The sequence below is a fragment of the Hyperolius riggenbachi genome, chromosome 8 (genome assembly GCF_040937935.1).
Source record: "Hyperolius riggenbachi isolate aHypRig1 chromosome 8, aHypRig1.pri, whole genome shotgun sequence".
NCBI lineage: Eukaryota > Metazoa > Chordata > Amphibia > Anura > Hyperoliidae > Hyperolius > Hyperolius riggenbachi.
The window spans coordinates 52330345-52349873 of NC_090653.1; the positions used below are offsets into that span (position 1 = coordinate 52330345).

General features: G+C 42.6%; 2 protein-coding genes across 4 annotated transcripts in view; one reads left to right on the plus strand and one right to left on the minus strand.

Moving 5' to 3' along the window:
• Positions 1-18465, plus strand: part of ATAT1 (alpha tubulin acetyltransferase 1) — a 48007-nt gene extending 29542 nt beyond the window's left edge. For all 3 annotated transcript variants that reach the window (XM_068250418.1, XM_068250417.1, XM_068250419.1), the window contains 5 exons: positions 799-870; positions 2787-2997; positions 14980-15077; positions 17952-17991; positions 18074-18465. In XM_068250418.1, the coding sequence (XP_068106519.1) occupies positions 799-870; positions 2787-2997; positions 14980-15077; positions 17952-17991; positions 18074-18365 (713 nt within the window). In that variant the 3' untranslated portion in view covers positions 18366-18465. The remainder of the gene's footprint in view (positions 1-798; positions 871-2786; positions 2998-14979; positions 15078-17951; positions 17992-18073) is intronic.
• The window catches only part of ABCF1 (ATP binding cassette subfamily F member 1), a 413240-nt gene that overhangs the window by 299727 nt on the left and 93984 nt on the right, over positions 1-19529 (minus strand). The window lies entirely within an intron of this gene.

Genomic DNA, 19529 nt, shown 5'->3' on the forward strand with positions numbered 1-19529 from the left:
TGATAATGAAAGAGAAATAGTTTAAAGTGGGATAATACTCAGAAGACTAACATTTCAGTAACTACTCTTAGGTATATAAGAGAACATTTAAAAGCATTCCCTGTGTGTGAAAACATTTACTTTCACTGTAGAGAGCAGTACAGGCTTACTGTTTCTGACTAATCTGCAGATGTAATAATTTCTGGGCAGGAGACACTCTCTGCCTGTGTCTTGATTCCGCACCCTCCCTCCCCTGAATAGACACATTGTCCTGTCAACAGCTGAGTCACTTGAGCAGAAAAGGAGGGGGCAGAGTTAATTGCTGCCAATGATTACATTTGCCGATTAGCCAGAGACAAGCAAGGCTTTACTGCTCTTTGCAGTGAAAATAAATGATTTTACACCCAGGGAATGACTCCAAGTGTTGTTTTATGTACCTAAGAGTAGATATGGACATTTTAGTTTTCACGGTATGATCCCACTTTTTCAGTGAAAGTTAAGTGCACCCATGTATGATGGAAAACTTATTTCTTGAACTTTTTATCCAACATACTGTAAACAAGATGGCCAGCTGTTCTCCAGATGTTCCACCTCTTTCCGTGCCTTGATATGTACACAGACCCCAATCTCTTTCCTCTATACCGAGTCCCTGCCCCGTAGTTAGGACCCCACAGCATGTAGGGGGATTAAATATTTGCACACAATCTATTTGCAGAAATGCGCAAGCAGGATCTGGGATTATAATCTTCACAACTGTCTGTAAAGAGCAGATTCTGGATCATTTGATCATGTAATAATTTTGCTTTGTTCTCCTTGCAGCCCTTGTGAAACAATCACCCCCCAAGCGAGCAGAAGGAGAGATCAAACCGTATTCGCTATCCGACAGAGACTGTAAGGACCAGTGAACTGTGAGGGGGTTATGTAAAGGTGCGTACACCCGCACTACTAAAGAGAACGACGGGTCCTTCAGACCCTCCTGCTGGGCGGTCGATCTCCCGACAGTAGTGCGTGTACACTCTGTCTGCAAACTGATAAGGCTGTTTCTGAACGATCCGCTGAGCAGGAGGGTCAGACGGATCCGTCGTTCTCTTTAGTAATGAGTGTGTACGCACCTTAAGAGAGAGGATTGAAGTAGCAGGGGGCATTGTGGGATAACATAATCTGATAAAATCTAGATAAGAGAAATGCTAGGAAAATAAATACTGTCCAAAACACTCCCCTTTGGTGACAGAGGCAAGCAGAATCACTGGAGAAGCATGTGATCTGTTTGATCAGGTGACAGATATGTAAAAGTCTCTGATTTGCTGGTCTTGATCATGTACTAAAGCAGGATGTGATCCCAGCAAATCAGAGCATTGCAAATCTATCAAAGGAATACTATGCTTCTCCATGAGTTCTCCTAGACATGACCATCAATAATGCAGAGCGGTGAGAGTTTGCACTATTCGCCTCTCTTATGGCTGTTAGTCTGAGCAGCAGGTATTTTCCTTTTTATATAAGAATCATTGCTACTTTTTGGGTAAAATGTATGACCTTAAAATAATTTGTTTCCCTTCTTTATAGTTTTCTTTGCTTGTTTTCAGCTCATGCACAGGCTTTGATCCTTGTCATGAACTTACAGTATTATTAACTTTCAGACCCCTTCTGTGTTAAGAAAAAAAGAACTCCACCCATGAAACAAAGACATCATGGGATACTGAGAATGTGAATTCTTTAACCCTTACCAACCCACTGTTTGGACTTAGTCCAACTGAACTATTCCTCCCAGGAGCATAATGTCTGCCGCTAGGGGTGCCATTGTCCGATATAATCCAGCCGGTGTGTATACGCGCACTACCGCCGGCAATGACTGGTCCGCTGGACCCTCCTGCTGGGCGGACGTTCAGCCGACAGTAGTGTGTGTGTACGTGCTGTCGGCGGACTGATAAGGCTGTTTCTGAACGATCCGCTGAGCGGATCGTTTAGAAACAGCCTTATCAGTCCGCTGACAGGGCGTACACACGCATATACTGTAGGCTAAATGACCACCCGGCGGGAGGGTCCGGCGGACCCGTCGTTGCATTTAGTAGTGCGCGTGTACGCACCTTAGTCCTAAAGTCTAAAGCTTTTATAACCACCGGCCCCATGCTGTGGCACATAATACAAATATTATGTGTGCGCATTTGGGCTACCTGTACCGCCCCCAGATTCAGACTGGCATGGTGTTAGTTGGACGCTTTGATCCTATTTGGCACCATGCTGTGCTTCATAATTACATATAACCCTAGTGCATGTTCAGTGTAGTGTGGAGCTGGCTGAGACTGAGATCACCCATGTGACCGCCTACCCCAGTTCAACAGGAAAAAATTGTTAGAGGGATGCGTAGGTGAATCTGCTGTCTTTGTTTCACTGGTTTCCTTACATATGGACTTCATTTTCACATGACCAGAACTAAACCATTGCTCACTTGCAGCAGCATTATTTGAGCTGAGTCATTGATGGAGTAGCTATGTCTGAACACCACACTACTCCAAGCTCCTGCTGCAGTTGACATGTGACTTGTGCCTTGGACTGGTCATGTGACCAATACAGATGGGTGAGACATCTGCACCGTACGTAAGTAGGAAGTGCTTTAGATCTTGGTTTCACTCATACCAAGCCTGATAATCGTAACATAGTTAGCTGAAGGATATAGATCAGACTTCATTTGTTTGGCCCAGTGATAGTGTCTAGAGTAAGTGGCATTATTTGAACTTATGTTTTTACTGAATCGGGATTCATCTCAGACTAATTCGTGTCCCTTTTTTTTTTTTTTCCCCCCCTTTTAGTCCTGAAACATGAGGAAGGACTTCCTTGGCCTTTTAGCCAGTCCCCGTCATCCCTTAACCGTGCCTGTAGTCTAAGTTCTTCCCCCACCCGGGCCCGGGCGCCCCCGGGAGAAGAGGAGTTTATGAAGTCCCTCAGAGCCTGTAGGCCACATTCACTCCAAAGGGCAGCCAATGGGGAACAAGAAGATCCTTCCCAGAGGAGAAGGACCAGGTATGACGGGCTTTACGCATCTACACATCTATGTACGGTAGTAGCTTAGAGTACTAGTGGTATAGACACACACACACCAGCAAAGTCCCCGTTATCCGGAAGTCTCAACTAACCGGTGTCTCTGAGGGGATACCAGGGCCTAAGTGTTGGGGTTTTGCTCAGCTCGTCCAGAATGCTAAGGAGGTTAAGCCATACAAAGGTTAAAAACTGTTGCTGGAGGCTCAGTAAGTATTTATTGCTTGGGGGGGGGGCCTTGCTTTTTAGATTGGACTCAAAGACAGACGGGCAGCTGACACATTTCAGACACTCAGGTCCTTAGTCATGAGCTGTGTGCTGTGGGCATTTTTGGTTGTACCTAATTAAACAGACATGTAACTCATCATTGTCCATGTTAACATTAATTGTATTATTGTCTCTAATTATTTAGCAATTCTCTTTACAAGTCTTTTTAAATAAAAACAAGAAACACCAAGAGCCCCAATAGTGTAATATGTACTGGTACAAGGTTACTAGATAGAGTAAATATTAATACTCACAAACCAGGGTTACCATTAGGCAACCACTGTAAAAGCAGGTGGGGAGATTTTCCTGACCCCACTCAGGAATAAGAAGTCGCTCTCTGTAGATGAGAAAAAGGGGGTTCAATCCTCCACCCAGGGTGGACTCAATATTATGCAGGAGAACAGAGGCGCCAAAAGGATGAAAGGAAGCTAAATGAGCTTAAAAACCAAATTCTTGGTAAATAGAGGAGGTAGTGGTGGACTTACCTCCTCCAAGTAGACACACAACAACTGTAGTAAAGACAGTCTATATATTTTATTTATGAACTCCAACTATGCAACGCGTTTCGCAGGTTTGATCCCGCTTCATCAGGCAATAACAACGGAGCAATAGCATATGAGTAGAAGAGCCAGGCACCTCTGTCTTTAAATGTTCCAGTATATCTCATGCAGTCACTCTATATGGGAAGCTTGTGTCAGTTATAGAAAAGTATTGTATGCATATTCATGAGAATGATCAGGACTGCCTGTGCATGACCATTGTGACTAATAAACAGCATACTTCATGTTTCTCTTCCTGTCACTGCGGGGTTGTCTTACTAAGGCTGGAAATGTAAAAGATCCACCAAACCTGGCCTGTATTTTTTTTTTTATTTTTTTTTTAGCCCTTGCGGACATACGATGGCAGCCCTCGAATGGGTCAAATCAGGAATATAGTGCATAGGCTGAAAAGTTAGTAATGCAGCAGTTGTGCTACTGCTGTCAAGTGCAGCACCCACAGTGACAACTCCCGTGTGGCTTTAATGAAGAGTGCCTAAATCCAACACCTGCATTCTGTATTTATCATTATCATGTAGTAGCCCTAGTTAGCTTTTACTCCCTGGGTAGACTTCTCATAATGTGATTAGGCTTACAAAATATTACTTATCAAGATGCATGCTGGGATATTTTCTGAAGCCACAAGCAGCCCCACCCACTCTGGTTGTTAAAGGACCACAATTGTGAAAAATTATACAATTTAAAATACATACTTATAAAAAGTATGTTTCGTCCAGAGTAAAATACGCAATAAACTACTTATCGCCTATGTCACTTACAGTAGGCAGTAAAAGTCTGACAGACCTGGCAGGTGTGGGACTAGTCCATCTCCTCATAGGGGATTCTCAGTATTTCCTTTATTCTTTTAAATAGCACTCTATAGGAAGGGTCTATATATGCATGCTGGCCTGCCCTACTTGCTTGCATGCTTTTTTGGCAGTTGGACTGAACAACTGCTGATCAGTAACTGCTTTTGAAAATAAAGAAAACCCAGAGAATCCCCCATGAGGAGATGAACTACTCCACAACCTGTTAGATCTGTCAGATTTTTACCACCTACTGTATGTGACAGCAACATAGGAAAAAAAGTCATTTATAGTGCATTTTATTAATCAAATCTTATACATATGTATACACATGCATTTTAAATTATACTAGTTCTCTACAAACACTATGGCCTTGATAAGGAACAGAAGAATGCTTTAATATCATTGCTAGATACTGTTTAGTGAGGATTGACTGCAGTAGCATAGACTACCGTAATTATTAAGCCTTTCAGCAATCCTCACCATATCGTGATATGACCCAGGGGAGGTTTTCCAGCGTTTCCCACCTAATAGCAGGCAATATTTGAAATCTTCAGTCCAGGTTTGCTGGTCACTTATATTCTCCAGTGTTCTCCACCCTTAGCCAGTCAACCCCAATATCTCTTAATCAGTAATATCTGTCACTATATCTGTTGTCTTTTTTTTTTTTCCTGTCTTCTTCCTCCCTTTTCCTTCTTGTCACTCCATTCATCCAATCAGTTCCCTGACCCGCCCTCAGAGCATTCACCATTAACCCGCCCTTTTTATAAGCTCCTCCCTCTCTCACCACAGCTGTATTGAACCCGCCATCATTCTTCTATCAGAAATGCACAACGCAAGGACTGTGGGTCACATCAGTAACTATATTTCTGAGGAAACTAATGATACTTCTGTATTTGGTTTGATCTCGATAGTTTTTTTTTTTTCTTTAAAGCTGAACTCTTGGAAGACTTGGTTAAATACACAGTTAGAAAGCAGCCTATGTGAAATATGTTCTGTGCCAAATAATGCAGTTCTGTGCAGCCTGTCCTGGAGTTCAGACAGAGCAGCCACACAGCACAGCCAGCATAATCCGCTCCGTGTGCTCTCCTTTCCCACAGCTTGGACATAGCTCCACGCCATATATGGTGATTGGTCAGTGCAGATCAGCAGCGCACTAATGAGTTATCATTCTGCTCTCCCCTTCTGTAAATAAAAGCTCACATTACTGTACAATGCAGATAAGCCTGATTGGCTCACAGAGCAGCTCAGGTGCTCCTATACAGTCAGTTCAACAAGAATTACACAAAGCGGATCTACAGTAAATGTAAATTCCAATACCGGCTGCATATAGAAATATTTGAAACGCTCTTTACTGAATACAGTAGTGGATTATATGCACTTTTAAAAATATTTGCTAGAATTTGTCCTTAAAGAGAATCTGTAACGTCAAAACGTCCCCTGGGGGGTACTCACCTTGGGTGGGGGAAGCCTCAGGATCCTAATGAGGCTTCCCACGCTGTCCTCCGTCCCTCAGGGGTCTCGCTGCGGCCCTCCGTGCAGCGGTGACGTCATTATTTACCTTCCCGGCTCCTGCGCAGGCGCTCTGACGGCTGTCTGCTCCGAAGTAGGCGGAAGTACCTGATCGCCGTCGGGTCTGCTCTACTTACTGCGCAGGCACAAGTTTCCGGCGCCTGCGCAGTATAGCGGACCCGACTGAGATCGGGTATTTCCGTCTAGTTCGGAGCCGAAAGCAGCCACAGCGCCCCCGCTGGAGCCAGCAAAGGTAAATATTGAATTTACAGTCGGGTCTGTCGCCGGCTGGTCGGAGGGCTGCAGCGAGACCCCCGTGGGACAGAGGACGGCGTGGGAAGCCTCATTAGGATCCCGAGGCTTCCCCCACCCGAGGTGAGTACCCCCCAGGGGATGTTTTTGATGTTACAGAGTCTCTTTAAAGGGGAACTGAAGTAAGAGGTATACGGAGGCTGCCATATTGATTTCCTTTTGATTAATACCAGTTGCCTGGCAGCCCTGCTGGTCTATTTCTCTGCAGTAGTATCTGAATAACACCAGAAACAAGCATGCAGCTAGTCTTGTCAGATCTGACTTTAAAGTCTGAAACGCCTGATCTGCTGCATGCTTGTTCAGGGGCTATGGCCAATAGTATTAGAGGCAGAGGATCAGCAGGGCTTCCAGGCAACTGGTATTGATTAAAAGGAAATAAATATGGCAGCCTCCGTATACCTGTTACTTCAGTTCCCCTTTAAAGCAAATTTGAATTACATGAATTGATGGTATCACAGAACCAGTGTATTGACTGATTAACCAGTATGGTCAGCGGGTACAACACAGGAGATCATCTAGAGTCAGACTGAGCTGAGTCTCTAGCCACAGAAGTCTGACATTACTGCATGTGGCTCAGGATTCGAGTGATCTTAGTGAACCGAGCATTAATTTCCCCAGCCCTGCTGGCAGAATCTAACCACAAAGGGGGGGAGGGGGTGTCATTGACATTCTTGAAGGTTTTCTGTGTATTACAACAGAGAGATCCAAGCAACCGAGTTGCTGATGAATGTTTTGAATATAACAAAGTTGTTGTCAGTCCATGGAGCTATTACTTGTTGCTGGAGAATGCGGCCATTACAGGCCATTGCTTTAATCACAAAGAAATCGGTTTACTTGTAAAAGGCAGACCTGTGTAATAGGAAAGGTGTGCTATTTGGAGTGACTGGCTCACTTCACACTTTTAAAGCTAACCTGTTGTGTCATTTTACCTCCCGCTCAACCCACAGCCCTAAATTGGAGATAAAAGTGACAGATGCACTACAAACATCCCCATAACAAAATGTCCATAGCTGTTAGGACTACTGCTAGCTCACTGATGTCACCAAAAGCCAGCAGTGCTAGTCTATGGTGATTGCACTGAGTCCCCTAAAGTAGACTAGCGCCGCCAGGGGCAAGAGCTCTGGTGAAGATGATTAGCCAATCAGAAACTTTGCTCCTCCCCCATCATTTGAGGTCACACTGGACATGTGGCTTTTGGTGACCTCATTTAGCATCAAGGCATTTATGGGTAATGTGTGCCAACTAGTTTTGTAATGTGATTTTCATTTAAAGGAGTTCTGTGGTGGTATAAAAACATAAAAAAGTTTCACTTACCTGGGGCTTCTAACGGCTCCCTGCAGTTATCCTGTCCTGCGCCGTCACTCAAGAATCCTCTGTTCCCCGCTGCGGGTCACCTTCCATACTAGACGAATGTCACTGCGGACGCGTCCTCTCTCTTTAGGAAGCAATGTTGTGGGGGGTTAAAAGAACACTACAGGTACACTTTAATGGTTATACTGTTTTGATGCTGGGGAGGAAGTCTGTGGTGCCATCATCTATGCATTACTTATTTTATATTTATTTTACTGTCTGTACAAGTATTTTCTTTTGTTGGAGGCTTATCGGTGGTGATAAAAGTATTTCTGATGTAAAATTGGTTTTTTGATGCCAAAAATCAAGACAAATCGCAGGCGACAGTAGCAGCTGCCAGGGGCGTAGCAATAGAGGTTGTAGAGGTAGCCACTGCATCGGGGCCCTGAAGGGCCCTCCGTCATCTACAGTATTAGCTCTCTATTGGTCCTGTGCACCTAATAATCACTTGTATAGATACTTTGAATAGTGGTAATCATAAACAAACTGTTTCCCATTCCCTTCTTGCACCTCTGACACTGTAGCTGCCATTAGCAGGTTTTGGTGCGCCGTATCAATTGTTATGTATAGAGTGCTTGGGGGGCCCCATGTAAAACTTGCACCAGGGCTCATAGCTCCTTAGTTACACCACTGGCAGCTGCTGTTAGAAAAGGGGATTGTAGGAGGCTGATCATACACTTTTTTTTTTTTTTTTTTTAAACAGTTTATTAATTGATGAGTGTCTTTATCATGCTGGCTATTAGGCCTTTTTTTCACGGGCAGCTGACGATGGTTAATTTACCTCCTGTCAGCTGCTCCCATCCACTGGTTGGGCGCTTGGCAGTGGACAGGCGGCCCCCTCCATGTAGTTGCAGTTGCCATGCTCAGTTGGGACACGAGTAACACCGCCAATGTGACATATGTAATTGCAGCTGTTTGGCTGAACAGTTCAGCCGCCAATGGAAAAGGGGCCTCAGAAGAAGCGCCCTCTGGGCACGAAACGGCCGTCAGGCTCATTCTCTTTGCCCCGCACCCACCACTGACCCATCTTGACTGCATCACTGGTATGTCCGATTTAAAGGACAACTAAAGCAAGAAGGATATGGAGGCTGTCATATTTATTTCCTTTTAAGCAGTACCAGTTGCCTGGCCATCCTCCTGACCCTCTGCCTCTAATACATTTAGCCTTAGCACCTGAACAAGCATGCAGCAGATCAGATGTTTCTGACATTATTGTCAGGTCTGACAAGATTAGCTGCATGCTTGTTTCTGGTGTTATTCGGACACTACTGCAGCCAAATAGACCAGCAGGGCTGCCAGGCAACCGGTATTGCTTAAAAGAAAATAAATATGTTTATATATCTCTCACTTCAGTTGTCCTTTAACTTTGTTTGCCTAATCTGGAAGGACTGTATCTGGGTATGATTTACTAAGAGTTTGTCTGTTTTGCAATCGTTACAGCAGTGCCAGGATTTTTTCTATTTTCTTTTTCTTTCAATCAGTATGTAGTGTGGTGTATGTATAAGTCTTCTGAAAGTGTTTTATCAGTTTTCCTGCAAACTTCCTTTTACCTGACCAAGAATTGCCCTACAGTGGCTGTAGAAATACACGTATTTATGCTCAGACAAATGGGAAGTCTTGCATCACTACACTTAGAAAATGATTTTTGTGTTCAGCAAATCTGTAGGCTGCAGCTATGTAAAGCTGCCACAAGATGGTGCTGTTAACTTATACAGTAATAGCACAAGTTTATGAAAAAACTTCACATTTATACATTATTTATTGTTTTCAAATACCTATAGTTTGATTATATTTATTTATCGTGTATTTGCAATTCAAATCTGAAACTGAGGGCTATAGGTAATATTATTTCTGTTATCAACGGCCAACTCAACCAATCCGATCAGCTTTGTACACATTCAGTACAGTTGAGTCTGTGGCTGGGCTCTGGCAGAGATATTTGATTGGTTCTTTTCACTGTGATGTTAAAATAAAATGTGCATATAATTTGCATATACTTGGCGTTATTTGCATTTCATTACTAGTTCATGTGGCAGCAAGAAATGCATCGCCCATTGTAGGAAGACCCTCTGACTCCTACCGGGTAATAGTGACGTTGCAGTCATTGACCTCTGCACCAGGAATTTCTAACTTGCACCACACTGGCTGTTGGCAGTGTTTTTGCCAGAGCAGAAATCTTTGCATTATTTTGAGCTAGGGTCTATGTCCACTAGCATGTTGGATTCCGCGTCAGTTTTTCTGTTTGCGGATTTCTGCATTCTTCTGCGTTTATAACATGGAAATCTGCATGCGGCTATCAATCAGATGTGTACTGCAGAAATCTGCAGCATGCAATCCATACCTCAATGGCAAATTTGCATTCAATGGAAATAAACTCCAATTGACATGCATTTGATTACATTTTTGGTGCGAGTGGAAACGGGCCCTTCATTTCAATAAATGCATTTGCGTAGGGTGGAAGGTATGCTTGAGGATGAAGTTTGCCCCAGAATTCACCCCTCCTAAGTTCATAAATATAATTATTTTGAACCACGTATCAAGGATATCCAAATACAGAGATCGGTTTACTGCAACCAAACACCCTTGCTAGCATCTGTAAACAACAATGATGTCATTTCCTGTCTATCCAAATGAAACTAGGAGGCAGACCATAGATGAGGTTTCCATTATCACAGCCATATACTGGCATTACTCAGATGCCCCGCCTCCCATCTACCTCCTAAGCCTTGTGCACACGTACAAAGAATGTCACCAGTGATGGAGCAGAATGGTCTGTAAACGCAGATAGGCACCCAGTATAACAAGTTAGAACTCTTTACTGAAAAAAAAACATGATAAGTTAAAACAGACACCACCATCAGGAAATGCAGCTTAGTTAGAACAGAGAGGAACATAGAGTAAGAATACAGGAAATAATAATCCCATAAAGATCATCACATTTTACACACAGTGACATCTTGTGGTTGTTTAACTATACTGCAGTTTAAGGTAATAATGTTGTTAAATCTCTAACAACCGGCAGGTATCAGGACTCTGTTCCTAGGGTGACATTGCAGGATTGACACTGCACAGATGGGTCGCTAGCCTGGAGGCTTGTGATGTGTTCTGTTGCTATAGGGTGGAAGAGGGCTGATGGAGCGGCATGGGAGTGATGTCATGCAGTGGGTGGGAGGAGTAGGGAGAGCAATGCACTCCAGCAGCACTCGGCTGAATTGATACATCCGGGGCCGCTGTACACTCACTAGGATCTTGGCAGAGGCTGTCTTCATCGGCTGGCTCGGACGAGTTTTCATCCAGCGTGTGTACAAGGCTTTCACTTGTCTGGGATAGACGGGATACAACATCACTGTTTACAGCTGCCATAGTGGACTGAAGGCAAATTAGGTTAAAGTGGTCAGATCTTTGAGAGTGTAGTTGGAGATCCAGTCTAGAGAGAATAGAGGCTTTCATTCTGCTTCTTTCCTATGTATGACTGTAGGGGTTGCAGAATGTCAGTATTTTCAATATGGTTGTCATGTAAACTGTTTTTTTCTCGGTTTGTTTGTTTGTTTTTTATACTGTGTTGCTTTTGTTGATTGCACAAGATCCTACCTGTGTTGTGCAATCCTTATTTCCTCTTGTGATCTGTTTATAGCACTTTCTGCTGTTATTCCTGTTACTATGTAACCAGTAGTCCGTATAATCCACCAATGTCTAACAGGACTTGGCATCAAAGATGATAGTAATTTACCGCCAGAGACAAGTAATAGCTCTGTGATATTTTCCCTTAGCCATATGAATGTTTTTACATGATCTGAGTTCATCCAGTTTTATACTTCAATGTAACTAGTAAGCTCAAGTTTCTGAATTGATGATCTTGCACATTCTGACTGGCCAGGAAGTTGCTTTCCTAAAGCGTACCTGTCACTGTCACACAATGCAGGAGGTTGTGTTGTAGAAGTGAAGTCCCTTGCATCATTAAGTGCGCAGAGGCAGTTTGTCTTTCTCTATGGTTAGGCCCCCTGCAGACAAAATAGGGGGTTTGGGGTTCGCTTTGTGCTGGCCTTACTGTGGTTCCTTGAAACTGGAAGTCCCTAGAAAGTGGTACCCTTCTCTGTATTGAGTACGAAACCTTTCTGGCTGAGGGTTTGAGATCTGTGCTCATTGGTAGAGCAGAGAAGAAAAAAAGATAAGAAAAAAATGATATATGCTCGTCTGGTGTAATTTGTAGACCAGACTTTTAATATTCTCCCCTGAACCGTGGATGATTACATTTGTATTCTCCGTGTATACATGTCTGCCTCCTCTGCATTGGACATAAGTGACAGGTATGACTTTAGGTGGCAGTGTTTTACTGGGTAACTTTGTAGGCTGATCGGTTTAATAAAGATGGAGAATGAAGATGTTTTTGGTGTATTGACTGATGATTTTAACCAACCGCAACACCACTCTCACTCACTGTGTCATCAGCCACACTTGTTCCTGTGTAATGTCAGAGGCTATGGCCATGTGTTTCCTGCTTTCAGTACCACTTCAGTGTGCAGTATAAATAGCACTGTATTTAGATCTGCTTGTGTCTTCTGGGTATTAGAAAGTCGCTTTTGAATCACGATAAGCTAAGATAAAAAAAAGTGATTTTGCAGTGACATTGTAGGCCATTTTCACGTTTAAATAAACTTTAAACTACATAGCCTCGCCCCCTTGCACAAGATCCTTATGGGGAAATTTGCTTTGATATAGGAGTGCTTTGGATTACAAGCATGTTTCCAGAACGAATCATGCTTGCAAAATAATTTAGGTCGGTAAAATACCGCATTCAGTATTTTTTACACTTTTTCCCCCGCATTAGGTAGAAGTTTAGTAATATACCAACAAAAATGCTTCATTTCACTAAGCCCTGCTTGGTAGTCTCACCAGCAGGTCAGGCAGGAGGCTGTGAGTCTATTCTTACAAGTCTGTGCATGAGCCGTTCTATTTTCTGTCCAGTGCATCCCTTGAGATGTGCATCTCTGCTAACTAGAGGGAGCTCTTCTGTGTATCAGTATACAGATTTTCACATCTAAAGGGATACACTCAAGCCTTTTTAAATGTGTCCTGAAGTCCCTGCTCTCTAGCGTATCGGGCCAAATGGGGTGAGAAGCAGGGCTTTGTGGCTCTCCCTATTCATTATCTGCTAAATCAGTCAATGTTACTGCGTGGAGAGTGTGTGTTATGGGCTGGTCAGAGCTGGAGATAAATACTGAACACTTTTAATTGATTTACCAAATGCTGTAATCTTTGTGAATTTCAAATTCTTGACATTTATTGAGGTATGTACCACACAAGTTGGTAATTTACCTCACTAGTCAGCAATTTTACTTTTGAGTGCGGTAATAAGTTTAGTGAACTGGCATTTGTGAAGGGGATCCGTAAAATCAGCTGTTTTCTGCATTACCGAAAACAGTCATGCTTGGTGAATTGAGGCCTCTATCTCTAATCCGTAATCCAACTAATGCCCGGGAATTAGATGGAGATGCAGTTTGATATATCCAAAGGTTATAGTGACATGAGGATCAGATTCCACCTGGAAGCACCTGTTTGTCTTTGTTAGCACAGTAAGTACAATACTACATACAAGCATTTAACAACAACTCTGGCTTCAAAATGAACAGCCAGGAATTGTTAGAAATTGCACACTTAGTGAAAGGAGATGATTTTATGTACTATTGTTGCGCTTGGCCATTGCCATGGCCACCATAGCTGGGTATTACCATAGTCCATCCAAGGTGGAGATAATGACGTGGCTTGATGCAAACGTCCGGCGACTCTTCCCAAAAGACGCTAGAGTTAGATGCAGCACGAGATGGAGTATGGGGGACATCTGGCTGACCCTTAGGATGAATTAGCAGGTATACAATATGTTTTAGTATAATTGACATGCCCTCGGGGTGACCTGTTGAGCTGGCTATAAAGGTGACTATAGGGTGTGGTTTATGGTCTTGAGAAAGCCCTAATTGAGGGACGAAACATTGATCGACATTCTTCCTGCATCTCCTTATACTACTCTGTCACATATGTAAGTGCCTGCTTGTTACTATTTTATATTGACTACAATGAAAAAGGATGTTTTATTACTAGAGGATGTATTCGGAAGGTGTGCAGAAAGCCTGTGAGGGCCGATGTCATCATTTGTCATTTCTCTCCTCATTCTGTCTTGTCTGCCTTCCACGCATTTCACATCACTTTACTTCTATTGGCTCTGCTCATTTTGTCTGCCTTCCACGCATTTCACATCACTTCACTTCTATTGGCTCTGCTCATCCTGTCTGCCTTCTACGCATTTCACATCACCTCACTTCTATTGGCTCTCCTCATCCTGTCTGCCTTCCACGGATTTCACATCACTTCACTTCTATTGGCTCTCCTCATCCTGTCTGCCTTCTACGCATTTTACATCACTTCTATTGGCTTTCCTCATCCTCTCTGCCTTCTACGCATTTCACATCACTTCACTTCTATTGGCTCTCCTCATCCTGTCTGCCTTCCACGCATTTCACATCACTTCACTTCTATTGGCTCTCCTCATCCTGTCTGCCTTCTACGCATTTCACATCACATCACTTCTATTGGCTTTCCTCATCCTGTCTGCCTTCCACGCATTTCACATCACTTCTATTGGCTCTCCTCATCCTGTCTGCCTTCCACATTACTTCACTTCTATTGGCTCTGCTCATCCTGTCTGCCTTCCACGGATTTCACATCACTTCACTTCTATTGGCTCTCCTCATCCTGTCTGCCTTCTACGCATTTTACATCACTTCTATTGGCTTTCCTCATCCTCTCTGCCTTCTACGCATTTCACATCACTTCACTTCTATTGGCTCTCCTCATCCTGTCTGCCTTCCACGCATTTCACATCACTTCACTTCTATTGGCTCTCCTCATCCTGTCTGCCTTCTACGCATTTCACATCACATCACTTCTATTGGCTTTCCTCATCCTGTCTGCCTTCCACGCATTTCACATCACTTCTATTGGCTCTCCTCATCCTGTCTGCCTTCCACATTACTTCACTTCTATTGGCTCTGCTCATCCTGTCTGCCTTCCACGCATTTCACATCACTTCTATTGGCTCTGCTTATCCACCATGTTACCTCCTGCTACCCATACTTCTCTGCTGTCCAATCCCCCCTTTCCCTTTCTGCCCCTGTCGCTTTGTTTCTCAGTGATATGAATCTCTCCCGCGGACTCATGGCTCAGCGAAACTGTTACAGCCGCTACTCGTCTCGCTCTCTTCCGCTTCTCCCCAGAGCGCCACCTGCAGGTAGGTGCTCATGTCTGGTCTGTCAGTTTACTTTTATGTACAGTCATTTCATGGCTGAAAGAATAAAGGACAACATCGAAGAAAGAAAAATGCAGACATAGAAAATGTACTTTTTATGTTGCTGTCACTTACAGTAGGTAGTGCAAATCTGACGGGTTTTGGACTAGTCCATCTGCTCATGGGGGATTCTCTGGTATTTTTTTTTTTCAAAAGCACTCTTTGTGTAGCTTCTTTACAGGCAGTGCTTTTGTACAGAATAAGTTAATACTGAGAATACTGATAATACAGAGATTCCCCCACGAAGAGATGGACTAGTCCACAATTTGTCAGATTTGTTAGTTTTTACTACCTACTGTAAGTGACAGCAATATAAGTAAAAAGTAATTTATTAGAAGAAATGTACATTTTATATGTATGTGATTTTGAAAATATACTGTATTTAGATAGTCAGTTAAAGGTATTTTTTACTACATAACTCCTTTTTCTTTCTATGGCCTAATTTCCACTAGTTCATTGCGGGTCGTGTTTTCAACAATGTTCATTGTGCGCAACACGGAAGGACCGGACGTCAGATCATCTCATATCTCTGTCCATGCGTTGCAATCCAGTGAGATAACGCAATGCATGGTTGCATTGTAAATGAATGGGATCTGCAGTGCATCGCCATCTGTGTTGCAAGCAGCACACAAGTGGAAACGAGGCCTGATTCATATGTTAAAATAGACCTTTTTTCTGTTCATATCTTTTGATATAAATCATGTAATAATTGCCTGTTATTATTATTATTAATATTGATTTATAAAGTGCCAACATATTCCATGGAGCTGTACAAAGTAAGAAACAGATAATGGTGTTGTTATTAACTTGTACATTAACCACTTCCCTAACACAGGTTATTTCCGCGTACAAACCTGAGCAATTTTTACATATCACACTCCATCCCATTCATTCGCCAATATCTTTATTTCTACTTATTGCACCGAAATGATCTACATTATTTTTTTTGTCACAAATTAGGGTTTCTTTGGGTGGTACTTTTAGCTAAGAATTATTTTATTTTATATGCATTTTAAATGAATAACAAGCAGGAAAAAAAAACTTCTTTATGTCTCAGTTTTCAGCCATTCTAGTTTTAAAATAAAACGTGCTACTGTGGATAAAACCCACACATTTTATTTACCCATTTGTCCCGGCTATTACAACATTTAACCACTTTGTCCTCCTTGACGTATAAAAACGTCAAGGAGGACAGGCGCGCTCCCGCGGCCGATCGCGCGCGTGCACGCGCACTCCCGGCCGCGGAGTAGGTAGCCACGGAATCAATGTATCGGGCTAGGGAGCCCGATCATTGATTCCTCTCCCCCGCTGAAAAAGCGACAGCTTCTCTCGGAAGCTTCGCTCTTTCTGAAGCTGTGTCCCTCTAAGCGTACATTGTACGCTTAGAGTGACGTCATGTAAAAAAAATCGAGATTGCCATCTTGTGGCCAAAAAGTAAAACTACAAGTAAATGCCCAAAAACATTACAATACACCAATATTTCCCCAAATAAAACACTTTTATATCCCACCCTCCCAAAAATGCCCACATAAAATGTTTAATAAAAAAAAACAAAAAAAACATTACTATAATAAAAAAAAAAACCACATAAATATTTACCTAAGGGTCTAAACTTTTTAAATATCTATGTAAAGATGAAATATTTCTCTCTATTTTTTTTTATAAGCTTGTAAATAGTGATGTATGCAAAACGGAAAAAATGCTCTTTTATTTCCAAATAAAATATTGTCGCGATACATTGTGATAGGGACATAATTTAAATGGTGAAATAACCGTGACAAATGGGCAATAACAATACGTGGGTTTTAATTATGGAGGCATGTATTATTTTAAAACTATAATGGCCGAAAACTGACAAATAATGAATTTTTTCATTTTTTTTCTTATTCTTCCTGTTAAAATGCATTTACAGTAAAGTGGCTCTTAGCAAAATGTACCCCCCAAAGAAAGCCTAATTGGTGGCGGAAAAAACAAGATATAGATCAGTTCATTGTGATAAGTAGTGATCAAGTTATAGGCTAATGAATGGGAGGTGAACATTGCTCGGATGCATAAGCTGAAAACGACTGAGATGTTAAGTGGTTAATTATGTCCCTAGTACAATGTATGGTAATAATATTTTATCACCATCACCGTTTTGTGTTTCTTTATACTATATCAATAATTGCAAGCCTTTATTTGCAAGAAGAACAAGAATATATTCTCATGACATACATATTAAAAAAGCCCTAAGGTAATTTTTTTTTTTTTATGCAGCAACTTTTTCTTTATAAGTGCATAACTTTGGTAACTATGGGCAAGATGGGGATTAAAAGGGTTAAGAATTAATTGGGGGGGGGGGGTATTTTTCAATGTATTTTACATGTCTTTTTCTTTTTATATCACTAGATGTCCCCATGCTGTTCTGTGTACTGTTAACAGTACAGAGGAAGTCTAGTGTATGTGTATTTTTACTTTCACTTTGTGAATAACCACAGGCATCTTGCTGATGCCTGTGGTCATTCATTACAGATACTTTGCTTGGATTTGGGAACACATGTTCCCATTCATTGATCAGTGCTCAATGGGACATTGGCATGAAAGCACAAGGGAGCGTGTGCGGTGGTGAAAATGCAAACGTATATACACGCCCCGATCCGCAAGTGAAGTTTTTCAGGGGTGTATATATACGTATCAGATATCCGGAACTGGTTAAATATGAGCATAGATCATAAACCTGTGCAAACCATCTGACAATAAAAGGACTGCTCTGTCTTGCGACAACTCTTCTACAGATCTTCTAAAATCCGTATCATATCATGTTTTCTGTTTTTCCAGAGGAGCGAAGTAAAGAAAAGAATCCAGAAATAGACAACAGGTATTTCCCCCCCCAATTGTTTGTGTGGTGGGGTTGGGTGATGCATGTAAATATATTTTATCCTGCTTATTTGTCTCCCTAGTGTACATAACAGAACAATGGCTAAGGTTACTGTTAATGTGACTGCCCAGCCCACCAGCAATCCACAGCATCCATATCCTACCCAGAAGCCTCAGCAACAAATCACGGTGCCAACCACGCAGCAGACACCGGGGGCAGCAAAGAGCCCTGTAAGAGCAGAGGAACAGAATGATGTGCAGCATGCTTCCGGATCACCATGGTGGGAGCAGCCATCTTGGACAGTTATGGGTACAGTGATGAATGCACAGTGGGTGAGGCGGAAACAGGAGATACGGGGGACACGGCCATGGTGAGGAGGGTGTGACAATCAAGAATGCACATAAAATGATAGCCAGCACAGACACTTCCATATCAATATATGTATTTTATAATAAATCACATTTTTCTAGCAAACTTTTTGTGTGTGTTTTTTTTGTTTTTTTTAATGGTCAGCAAGCTTGAATCAAATCCCAAGTTCCGGCAAGTACAACTTCCTTCTGTACCATGACGGGTTCCTAATCGAAAGCAGCACAAGAGGCAGGTCGTCGATTAGTTGGGAATAGGGCAGAGTTTTCAGACTGCTACATATTGTAAGTTAATAGCACTAATTTCTAAGTAGTTTTTGAGCTCTGGTTCATAAGAAACCACCCACTGTTCGGCTCCCTGCACACTGCAAATCCGTTTTCCGATTCCGATTCCGTTTCCGATTCCGATTCCGTTTCCGATTTTCCTTGAATACATTCAACAGAAAAACGGATCAAAAAACGCAGCATGCAGTTAAGATTAAAAATCTGAATCGGAATCGGATGTAAAAACAGATTAAAAAGCGGAATCGGAATCTGAAATGCATGCAGTGTGCAAGAGGCCTTCTACAGATACTCAGCTCCCATCATGCCTTGCAATATAAAAAGGGCAAGTCAGACAACACTAGTAAAAAAATAAGGAAAGTGGTTGGGGATAAAGGATAAAGGAGCTTGAGTATACAATGAAGTGCCCTTTCTCACCACTTAGATAGGATCTGTGCTATTTAAGCAATCAAACTACGTGATCACACAGATTGATGTACAAAAATGTATTAATGTAGGATAAAAGTGTCAATTTAAAAGATGAAAATTACAACAGCGCTGTTGCATCAATAATACCACACTGTAGCACCAAACCACTCCCCTCTGCTAACACTCAACCTCCCCAGGTTGCAACCATATCATTGGCCGGCAATAAGTCCATAGACAGCTTAAAGGGATACTGTAGGGGGGTCGGGGGAAAATGAGCTGAACTTACCCGGGGCTTCTAATGGTCCCCCGCAGACATCCTGTGCCCGCGCAGCCGCTCACCAATGCTCCGGCCCCGCCTCCGGTTCACTTCTGGAATTTCTGACTTTAAAGTCAGAAAACCACTGTGCCTGCGTTGCCGTGTCCTCGATCCCGCTGATGTCATCAAGAGCGCACAGCGCAAGCCCAGTATGGTCTGTGTCTGCA